Source organism: Anser cygnoides, chromosome W (assembly GCF_040182565.1).
Source record: "Anser cygnoides isolate HZ-2024a breed goose chromosome W, Taihu_goose_T2T_genome, whole genome shotgun sequence".
In the NCBI taxonomy this organism is placed as follows: domain Eukaryota; kingdom Metazoa; phylum Chordata; class Aves; order Anseriformes; family Anatidae; genus Anser; species Anser cygnoides.
In genome coordinates, this window is record NC_089911.1 from 6295649 (window position 1) to 6307280 (window position 11632).

Consider the following 11632-nt stretch of genomic DNA (forward strand, 5'->3'; position numbering starts at 1 on the left):
GTTGTGAATGGCCCAGTCAATGCCAGACTAATTGAAATTATTACCTGGTTACCTTTAACAATCTATTGTACTAAGCTTCTTCAATTTGTAGTTGGACATCATGCCAAGCATTCTTCTGAAACAGCTTGTAAATTTGTGTATGTTTCATACAGCCCTAAACTTCTGTGGCCTAGCATAAAAACTAGTTAGACAAAACAAATGCTTTGATCGTAAATTAAGGTAGATCTGCTAGTACATAAATACCCACCCTAGCTTGGGAGGACAGAAATGGAGGGGAAGGAGTTGTTGCCATATCTAGCTGTTATTCTGATTTTCGTTTCTCATCTGTGACCCTTGCTCACTATAAAAGTGGTGATACTACTGCTGTTTTATGAATGGTATTGTAGAAGTGCTTTCAAATTTTCCTTAGAGCAGTAAAAGTCAAATCTTGAACTAAGATAAAAATATTCTCTTTTGTATATTACACGCTAGGAAAAATCCCTTGCTTTTTGCAGATGATGTTTACAGGGAAAACATCATGTCTGTACTGGGGGCTGACCAGAGAAGGCTTTCCTTATAGCATAAATGAGGTTGTTTTGGCAAGGATCTGGCATTCACTTTAAAAATTTTAAAAAACAAACAAAATCCGGTGACTTCAGTTAGTCTTCAGGCTTGTGGTTCATTGTTTCATAACAAGTTTTGGCCAAAGAACTAGTAGGAGATAATGAGATTATTTTCATAGACTATTATCTTGTTCTGTGATTCATGTGTAGTAAGTACTTGTCTTAAAATCCACTCTAGTACTTACTCTTTGATCTATTGTTTGAAAAGTTAAATATTTTTGTACTGTAGATGATGTTGAATAATCCTTTATTTGCTGGAAATCCTCAACTTCAGGAACAAATGAGACAACAACTTCCTACTTACCTTCAACAAGTAAGATGAAATACTACCTGTTGTTAATAAATGTCTGCAATTCACAAGCAATTTTTGCAGTAAACTGGTGCCTTTCCTTGATCTCACTCAAAGCTAGATTGTTGCATATGGTTCTCGTTAGCTTTAGACACTAAGTTGCATTGTCCCCTGATAATTAAATGCTTGATTTATTTCTTCATCCCTTTTAAGTTAAGCCTGATTTTTTAGTGGATGATTTTCTGTGACTAGCACAACTACTTTGATCTGCTCTTGTGCCTTTGCTTAAAAAGAAGACTTGTTCTTACTGCACACCAGCTAGAAAACACTTCTGTTTGCTACATAATTTGTTTTGCTACTAAGGTAAGTCTTACCTGTGCTTTTCTCATGCCTTTCTCCATCCTGACCTAAAAATTTTGGGGTAAAAAAGACCTCATGGCATGCCTTGAAAGAGACAAATTGTGAGTTAATTCAAAAGAAACAGAGTGGGTTCTGAAGATATTTGCCTGTAAAGATTGTCCTACCACCAGCTTCCCCTCTTAAACCATTGTGGTTGCAGCCCCATTATCTGCTTGACTTTAGTTGTCACAGTGTATATGAGGGCTGTGTCCTCTAAATAAGAGTTAACAAAATTTTTAGGAATTGAAAATGTAACTCAGTGCATGAGTTCCATCATTAGGTAGTCCTTGCAAATCAAAGTAAATGTGTGTTGACAGGATCTTATTGCAGGTAGGCAGTGTTATGAGTAAAATAAATAATAATAACATGAATTACAGTAGCAAGTTCAGTGTTAAGAAGAAACTGTTTACATTGCTTTAATGACATGAATGGCTGTAGCATTTCATAGTGCCACTGCTTCATGATGACTCAGTAGTACCTGAAGAGCTAATATCACATTTATATTTTGAAATATGTGAATAAATCCTGATTAATATATCATGAAGAGGCAGCGGGAATCCTTTGTTTCCTTTGGGTAAATCTTTACATCAGTATCGCCTTGGGATTTATCTGCACAGCTAGTTCGCTGGTGTCTTCTCCACGTTAAATCAGATGATCAACAACATTAATAGAGGAAGTAAACTAGAGAAATACATGGGTGTTCTCAGAATGTTGACAGCATTGCAGCCCATACTTCCCTCACTCATCTGTTTGTATTATATTATGGGATTGGGTGATGGAAGCCATGAAATGTTCCTCTGTATAATTGAAAGCACTTCTTGCAATAAAGGTTGCTCAGCACAACTAGGAAAATGCATGTGAGCTACTCAGTCTACTCCTTTTACATAATTTTTAGATAGATTAATAACATTAATAGAGATCCAAGTCACTTAAGTGCTCAAAGAATCGTTGGGTCACAATTTTCTTTAAAGCAACTCCACATATCAGACAGTAAGTCATGGCTTAAGTTATTTTTGTAAATAAGGTAACTACAGCAGCTTGCTTCAGCAAACCTAAAATGTATTCTTCCTTTAAAGGTTTGGATTAACTTTACCAGCTATACATTTATTTATTATCCTCTGACTTTTAGCTATCAGGAAGAGACAGGAAGAATCCGAGAGACAAATTGTTTAAAAACTCACTGTGCCCTGGTCTCATTACATACCCATATTTCAGGACGGAATCAATGTTTGATCTTTGTACCCTATTCTGCTATTCTGTTTTGAGAAAATTTAACATTAATCTGTGCAGTTCATTGTGAATCAAAAAGTGTTTTTGCAGCAGAAGGAATTTGGTTTAGTTACCAAGTGAAGGCTGCTGAAATTAATCGGCCTGTCTGGTATTTGAAGCAGATCTGGCTACTAAGACTGCCTCACTTATGACTGAAACAAATACCTTTTCACTACAAGTGGCATCTCTAAGCAGAGGTGAGCGTAAGCCAGTAGTTTTGGTTTTGTATCTAAAATAGTCCAATTTTGGGACATCTAATTTCAGATGTCAAAAGGATTTGTCTTTTAAATTATCTGTGGATGTGAAAGATGGTTTTTAGTTGAATTTTTAGTAGAGTGAAGGTCCTTGAACATTATATGTTTGCTAGTATGTTTTGCAGAGTGTTCGCATGTCTGTAGGCAGTAATGCTGCTACAAATATGAACAGGTACACAAATTATCATGATCAAACTGTTGTGGTCTAAATTTAGCTACAAAAAGATGTTTTATAACTTTGCATTAGATACCTACTGGTCAAGTTTTGTTGTATTCATCCTTATTGCTTATCAGTATTGTGATATGGGAAACTAATTTTAAAATTATGTTGGACTAATACACTCCTATGGCTTTAGAAGATGATAAAGTCTACTAGAAGGGGTAATGAGAAATACTTTTGTTTATGTACTCCTTATTTGAAAGGAGTCTAGAGAGCTCATCGATCATCTGTGAAAATTTTCTCAAAAAAGAAAAATATCTGAAGGACTTCATGTAACTAAAGTTGAGAAACAGCAAGTTCTGAAAGGATGTCAAATTCTGTATAACATCTAGTGATAAAGATTAACTTTGAATGTCTATGTATTATTAAATTTGTGAGTTTCTCTCTTGTTCTTAGATGCAGAGTCCTGACACATTATCAGCTATGTCAAACTCTAGAGCGATGCAAGCTTTGCTACAGATTCAGCAGGGCTTGCAGACGCTAGCAACAGAAGCACCAGGACTTATACCAGGGTAAGAATTGATCATACAAATTTATACAAGAACTTTTTTCTTGTGTTTGTTTTTTCATCTTTTTGTCTTTTTTATAAAATGTGTAGAGGTTTATCCAGTTTTAGAGACCGTTCCTCTTGCATTTTTTAGGTTCGCTAAACTTGTTTTAGAATCTGTCACACTTCTGTTTGCAATGCACTTTCTAGCAATGATGGCTATGGTCTTTGTCTTGGTGCTTTACTTTAGTTGTCATCCACTCTTTATTTGACAAGATTTTTACTCAGTAATTGAATATGATGGGAAGAGACATTACAAGTAAGCTATTTTCTATATTTTTGATGTATTTCTCTGTCACTTGTGCAGATTTAATCCTGGTTTAGGTGGATTTGGAAGCACTGGAGTTCCTACAGGCTCCACTGTACCTAGTTCTGTTCCCAGTGAAAATACTAGTCTAGCATCAGGGGCCGTTGAACCTGGTCACCAGCAGTTTGTCCAGCAAATGTTGCAGGCGCTTGCTGGTGTAAATGTTCAGGTAAGTAGGTTACTATATTCTAGTGTGTGTGTTTTTGGGGTGTGAGGTGTTTTTCTGTTGTTGTTTGTTTTTGGTTTTAATCCCTCCCCTGTGTGCACCACCATAATACTTCTGGTCAAAGGAGAACAGAGGAAGTTTAAAAGTGGTGTTGTAGCTGTGCAAATAAATGCTGGAAAAATATCAAATTTGAGTAAAAATGTCCTCTGAACGGTTGATTGTTGTACACCTATTTTCATACCCTTGAGTTTCTGAAATGCCTGGAAAGAAGCAGATTAAGGTGTTAAGGGAAGACTGGTTCACTGGTGAGTGAAACATGGGCTCAGACAAGAAAATAATGTAAGTGTACCGAACACCATTATCTCTGTGCTTTGTATCTATGTTTCTGGTTGTTACTCTGTAGCTGTGACAGACTCTGTCCCACTCTTCAGAATAGCCACACTCAGGTTATTTGGGGTCTGAATTTATAGCTTGCTTCCCTGACATCCTGCAGGTCCAGACTGCACAGTGTACATTGTGTTAATGTACCAAGTGGAGTTCAGGCTTTCCAGAGAACTCCAGAAGTTGACCAAAGGTGACAGCTTTGCAGGTAGTTGTAAGGTGGTGAGTAAGACTAGTTTTAAAGAGGGCATTCCCATAACAATGGAGTAGTATCTCAAGAGTGCTGTCTGTGTGAAACAGCACTGTTAGTTACACTGTGGTACATATCCAGTGTAATGGTAGACTGCTGGTGAAAGAAACATTCCTGCTCTTGCCTCCTCTGTTGCCTTAGGCTGAAGTTTTTCTAACTAGAATTTTGGTAAATTTAGTCAATAAATAATTGGAACACTAAAGAGGTAATTTTTATGTCAAGAAAAATAAAATAGCATACAGCATTCACTGTTGCCAACACTGAAATCACCAAAATCCTACTGTCACTAGATTGGACTGGTTTAATTTTAAAACAAACAAACAAAACCTGCACACGTCTTTAAGAAACCGTTCTCAGGACATAAATTTGCCAGACCTAGTTTTTGTTCCTCTTCTGTCAAACAAGTAGATGTCCTTATAGTTCAAAAATGTCATGTAAATATAGATACTCTTAAAATTTGAAGCTAGTCTGATTTGTTCAATCAATAATTGTGAATTGAATTTGTCATAGTCTAGCTTGGGGAACTTGAGAAAGATGCATTCAGAAATTGTTATTAAAGATGTGGAGTGGTTCAGAACCAACTATGTACTTTGTCAAATGTGTATTATGCTTTTATAGCTTTAAATTTTTCTTCTTAGCAGTTACAAAATCCAGAAGTTAGATTTCAGCAACAACTGGAGCAGCTGAATGCAATGGGCTTTTTGAACCATGAAGCAAACTTACAAGCTCTAATAGCAACAGGAGGAGATATCAGTGCAGCTATTGAAAGGCTGCTTGGCTCTCAGCCTTCATAGCAGCATTTCTTTAACTTGAAAAAAATTAATTTATTTTTGATAACTGCTCTTAAATCTTTAAAATAGTTGCTTTATTTCATTCTGACTCTTGGGATTTTCTTGTTATAACTAAAATCAGTTATGTATTTTTAAGGTAAAATGCAGTAGTTTTCAAATGGGGAATTGATGTGTTTTCACTTGGTTGTTGCATGCATCACTTTTGTTCTGCATTATTTGTTAATTTTTTCAAACTATCAGCTTTCATGGTTGGTTGAGCAGGTTTTGTTTGACTTGCATCTGTCCAGTTTTTTTTAGTACTAAACCATTAGCCTTCAGTAGTAATTTATGCAGGATACAAATTAAAAAGGAAACAATTGAAGCTATAATTTGTGGATACCAATGCTGCTTATGATGATTTCAGCATGTATTTTTTGCTAGCAAAATGCTGCAAGATTTATACCACTTGAGTACCATTTTTGCTTTTATTTGTGTAAAGTATAAATATAACATACAATGGATACAGCTCATTTCTAGAAATTTACACGTTGCGATAGAATGGAATTACAAATAACAAAAAAAGGCCAGGAAAAAAAAAGTTGTAAGACATGGTTTTCAGTGTAGAATCTTCCAGCATCTTGGTAAACATCTCATAAAAAATGCTTGGGCAAGTTTGTTTAAAATATACTAGAATTGCTGTTCTAGTATATCTTTATGTTCTAGTTATGTCTTTACATCTAACTGTAAAGAAACTTGCATTGTAACATTGTCTCATTGAAAAATTGTTACAGATTAAATTACCTTTCTGCAAATTAAAGGAGAATTGCCTTTTGATCTGAAACTGCTTCTAAGGTTTTTTTGACTTTTTCCACTGAGATTCTAAAGTATTATGATTTGTAACTGGAAACATTACTTTGAGCCACCGTCATGTGATATTCTAATTACTTCTAACCACCATGTGAAAAATACTGTAAATCTTCTTAATTTTTATTGGTAGTTACCTCTTGCGCACAGGTAATAAATGAATTTAAAAGTATTTAAGCATATTGTTTTGATGTGTGCAATTGGTGATTTTCTGGCATTCAAGGTGACTGATCAGCTTAATATAGTTGTCATTTGAATGTTAGCTCTGGGAATATTTACAGACTTTGGGCTGAGATTAGCAAGCAATACTTGGAGTATAAAGTGGAGGGCAGAGAAGAATATGATATTGAAGACTTTTTAGATAAAGTGGAGGTAGTGAAATAAAGCATTCTGTTGTGTGTTACTGAATGGGATTTGCTTTTTATTGGTCTTTGGTGTCAGTGTAATTGTGAGCATTCTGATTTAATTCCTCTGTTGCATTAAACAATCTGAACAAACTTTTCTTTCGGTACAAATATAAATCCAATTTGCTCTAAAAAACATTGTCTGCAAATTGTTTAAATTTACTGGTCTTTGGCTCAAAGTTGTTAATAAGTGAAATGAAGTATTAGTTTTAACTAAAACTGAAGTATTATAATAGTAAACTATTGTTCCTTTATATTCTAATGGAATATAAAGGGGGGTGTTAAGCACGCTTTCTTCTCCATACAGTTAAGTTATTAAAACTCTTGGCAAAGCCAAGCATGCAGATTTTTCAGGAAGTAATCGTGTTGCATTCTTCTCTCAGAAGATTTTCTGTCCAGTAACCTTGTTTCTTCAGCAATAAATTAATTGATCAAATGCTGCTGATGTTCTTTTGGGTAAAGTTTAAAAAAAAATAATCAAAAAAAACACTCAGTTGTCAGGCCTCTGGATCAAAGTCTCATACATACAGCAACAAAGAGTATTAAACGCACAACTGAATTAAAATAGAATCTTCTGGTGATTTGAGTTTTATATAGTCAAAGCCTTTTAAAATACTTAGTTCGGGTGGGAAATTATTGGCTAAGAAACAAAAGTAATGATAGTAAATCTGCAAGTGACCAGACCTTCACAGTGCCTTCTTTTTGGGTAGGTAGCTTTCATTGTACTGGGTACAAGGCTGTGATAGAGAAGTAATAGCAAGTAGTTTCTGTAGATAAATCACAATTTTTTCACAGTTACTTTCACAGTTACACTTAAGATCTTCAAAGTAACTAATCTGACTTGACCTTATAGTATGCCTTATAGGAACCTTGCTTTAAAACAGTGAGATCTCCAGTCATTCAGAAGGCATATCCTTCTAAAAAAGTAATCTGTAACTTGCAAAAAGGCCGCTGTCAAACTGAAAGGGCAAGGCTGAAATATATGGAAGGGAGTGATTTTTGCCAAGCTTTACTATGATACTAAAACACTTAATCTGATCTACATGAACATTCTTTTGAGACAATATCTAGTTCGCCTCTGCAATTAAAACAGAGATATGCTATTTTAAGTCAAATTGTTAGAATTTAAGAAAAAAGTGGTTTAACCTAAATTGTACGATGAACCCTTGAGCTAAGTTTACTTCTTGTACAATCAGTGTTTAACTGTGTCACTAATTTAACTATGTACCTATTGTCAACTAGTAATGACAATTAGTAATTGAGTAGTGGTAAAACACTGAAACATCATTAGTGTGGGAGGAATTTTGGTTTTGTTGGAAAAGACTTTCACTGTTAAAAGTGGCAGTAGGTGGAATATGGTTTGTAGTAGGAGTAAAAATTTATTATGTCTTTAATAATAAATGATACATCACACTTGTTGGTTTAATGGCATAATAGAGTAAGCAATCATGAAGATTCTATCTCCTGCTCCTGCCGCACTAGGCTTTTAGGTGCTCACCTTTGAAAATGTCTGATTTCTTTTGGGGTATGAGGGCTTGAAATTTAATATTACTGCTTGATAATCTCTCATGCAGCTGCTTTCCTATCACTGTGTAGTTTCCTGAATTATTTAGTTTTCTTGTGTCTGAAAAAAAGCAAGCATAAATCTGCATTTAATAGTGGGCATTTTAGAAAAGCTCTTTGTAAAATTGTGTATTGGGAAAATTATGAAGACTTCATTAAAAGCAAAGGTACCACAAGAGGGTGCCATTTCTTTAATTTTCATAGTGACTAAACTAGCATGGCAACAATAATAAAAAAAAAAATCTATACGCAACTGTACATGGGGATGATTCTATTCATGTCTTGTAGAATCTTTCTTACACAAATCATTTGCAGCTTTTTCATAAAGTTTAGCTGAAGAGGCATCTATTGTGTATCAGGGAATAGAGAGCTTTTTAAAGAAGATATTAACCTTAAATTCTGCGAGTTGTGTAACTGACTATATTCAGGATTCTGATCACAAAAAGCAAAATATGTATTCAAAATAGTTTGATCTTGCATTTTAAAGCATGAATGATGTGTTGGTCAGCTGATTTAAATCTCTAAAAATAAACATTCCTAAAAAGAATCCAATCATACTGTCCAAGATGATTAGGCATTTGGTAATTATTGAAACTAATAATCTAGAAAATTTTATACTGTAGTCATTATCAGTATGTTCTGTGGTTATGCTGTCTGGAAGAAGCTAATGTCAGGTTCATTACTGAACTGGATCCTTGAAATTATCTTTATACAGACAGTAGAAAAACAACCATCATTGGCAACAATTTTCCCAACGCTATTATGCGGGGCTTAGTTTACCCATAGCAATTATTATAATACCTTAGATTAGTGAATGCATAATGCTTTTACTAGTTGCAGAATATTTTTATACTACTGCATATGTTTTTGTTTTGGAATACAATGGGGAAAACGCTTAAGGTAGTGGTGCAAATTTTTTTCCTCTTTAACTAGAACATATTAATGATAGCAGTTCTCTTACCTCCTTAATATATCACGCAATGCACAAAACCAGGGAATCCTGTCCTAGAAACTAAAGAAGTTAATTCAAAATTGTTTATGAAGTTTATTTGAAACAGTCACTTCTAATTTTTAAAGTATTTGATGATAAAAATAAGTATTATAATGCATGCTAAGTTCAGTTTTGTATCTCTTTCTTCCAGATGTAGATTTACTACCACTGCCTGAAGGCTAAAAAGAAGTGCTAGATGTTTTATCAATAAAAGGGGTTTAGCGAAGTAGTGCTTTTATATTACAAATACCTAGAAGTATCTGATGAAAGCTGCATCTTTTTTCAGTAGCTTTTCAAATGTAATTTGATTGATTGGAATCTCAATATAATCAAATTTTAAGCCTTAAACTCCCAGCAGCTTTTGTCATACCTACTGAGCATTGAACTTGTGTTCCTATTTCATCTTTCAACACAGTTACTGCTGGGTGAGTGCAGCAAATGACGATGTGGACAGATAAATGTAACAAATTTTTTGTTATTGCCATTATAGAACAATTTCCCCCTGGCATTCAAGAAGGCCCGTAGAATTTTGCATCACCGATTGTTTCAGAAGAGGTGTTTCCCTCTTGCTTGGTATCATGCACCAATGGTTTATTCATTAAATTGTGCAATGCTGCTTTACGTGAGATACTGGCTTATCTGAACTTCCAACCATTAATGAAAGATTAGTTTTCAATAAGAATTGTACTGTGTCTGGATAGGATTAAGTTTTTGTTATAAACGAAGATACAACTCAATCTGAATTTAGTAATATTTATAAAAGGCAAGTAAACAGCGCTGGGTGCGCGGGGAGTCTATGCTCTACCAACACGCGCGCACAACCGTCAAACTTTCTAAATATATAGAACATTGCTTTTACATATTCGTAAGAAACCCGAATACGCCTATACATATGTACAATCAGAAAAGGTATCAATTGAAACATAAACATGGCAAAGTTTTCCGAATTCTGGCAAGTGTTTAACAAACAATCCGTTAAGTCTATTACTATTAATGTCCATGACTGGGGGAACATACTTGGAGTTGGTAATCCTGGTTGAAGTGCTCCCATATCTTCCATGACTTCATTAATTTTTCTCAGGTCATGTAACAGTCTCCATTTTCCATTCCCTTTCTTGATTACAAACACCGGAGAATTCCAGGGCTAGTTGTGGGAACAATATTGAGAGGGAGAGTCAGGAGAATATAATAATTTACTAACTTTTAGAGAATTTACTAACTTTTTAGAAAAGGGGGACTGAGAGAGGGAGTTAGGGGAATCTTATCAAGTAGAGATAGAGTGCTGACAGCATGAAACTAGGATCCTACTTAGTGTCTTTACTAACTATGGTGCTTGTGCAAATTAATTAAAGCAAGAAGCCTTGGGCCCCTTCACCAAGGTCAGTCTCTTAATAAGAGTGTGAGCCTATCTTAGGAAACTGGTAGAAACTGGTCCTGCGGATGGACAAGATCCAAGAAGCAACTGAGTCTGCGCAGAGACAAGAGGTCAACTAGCGGTGACAAGGAAGAGTCATCAATCTTCATCCCCACGACCCCCAAAGACCACCACCAGAATACACTGCGCAAGCGCAGGTGGGAGGAGTTTATGGAAATGACTCCTTGGAACTAATTTTACTATGAAGCGGGGACAGGTTATGAATATGTATAGGCGTATTGTGAAACTTCATGCATATGTAACTCTTTACTGCAAATAACCATGGGAAGTTGCTGCATTGGGCGTGCACGATTTTGGAGGGGCTACCCCCCCCGTGCTGCCCAGCGCTGAATAAACATACCTACTTTACAATCTTGCTGATTGTGGAGTCCGTTTTCCGCACGTCAATTTGGCGAGCCAGGCAGGAGACTCTCTGCTTGGCCGCGGGATCGACTGTGGAGCGGACGCTCCTGGGCGCCCCCGAGCACTTTCCTAGGAGGAGTCTCCGCTGCCAGCCACTCACCACGGGAGCAGACAAAAACCTCCTGAAACTGCGGATAAAACGGTATGTGTTGTGGGAAGGGCCTGTAAGTCGTACGTGTGGTCGGGGCAGCTGGTAAATCGCGCAGAAGATGTCTGGCGTGCAGCATAGTCCCCATATGAGAGGAAGGTACCCTGCATGATCAAAGGGGATTTGGTGACCAATAGAGCAGCCGCTAGCGATCTTGGGAGTAGATCGAGCAAATCCGAGGTTACCGCTGCATCCCAGTGTTGGGAGCCAGGATGGACCTACTAATGACTGTATAAGAAGCAGGAGAAGGGTAAGCGGGCCTCTCGCAATTGTGACAAGGTTACTTGGGTAATGTTTGCAGCTGCTGGAGGGATATTGGCTGGAATGTTAATAACTGTAGGTCTTATTTGTAAATGTCTAGATAGCTCATG

The 11632-nt window shown here is 36.1% G+C and overlaps 1 protein-coding gene across 5 annotated transcripts in view; it reads left to right on the plus strand.

Annotated features, from left to right (window-relative positions):
• The window catches only part of LOC125181577 (ubiquilin-1-like), a 34642-nt gene extending 23576 nt beyond the window's left edge, over nucleotides 1–11066 (plus strand). The window contains exons 8-11 of one of the 5 annotated variants that reach the window (XM_066987343.1): nucleotides 832–915; nucleotides 3430–3545; nucleotides 3888–4056; nucleotides 5326–11066. In XM_066987343.1, the coding sequence (XP_066843444.1) occupies nucleotides 832–915; nucleotides 3430–3545; nucleotides 3888–4056; nucleotides 5326–5478 (522 nt within the window). In that variant the 3' untranslated portion in view covers nucleotides 5479–11066. Of the gene's footprint in view, nucleotides 1–831; nucleotides 916–3429; nucleotides 3546–3887; nucleotides 4057–5322 lie in introns of all 5 variants that reach the window. The other 4 variants (XM_066987342.1, XM_066987347.1, XM_066987344.1 and 1 more) reach the window with 4 other exon arrangements.
• Nucleotides 11067–11632: the final 566 nt, after the last annotated feature.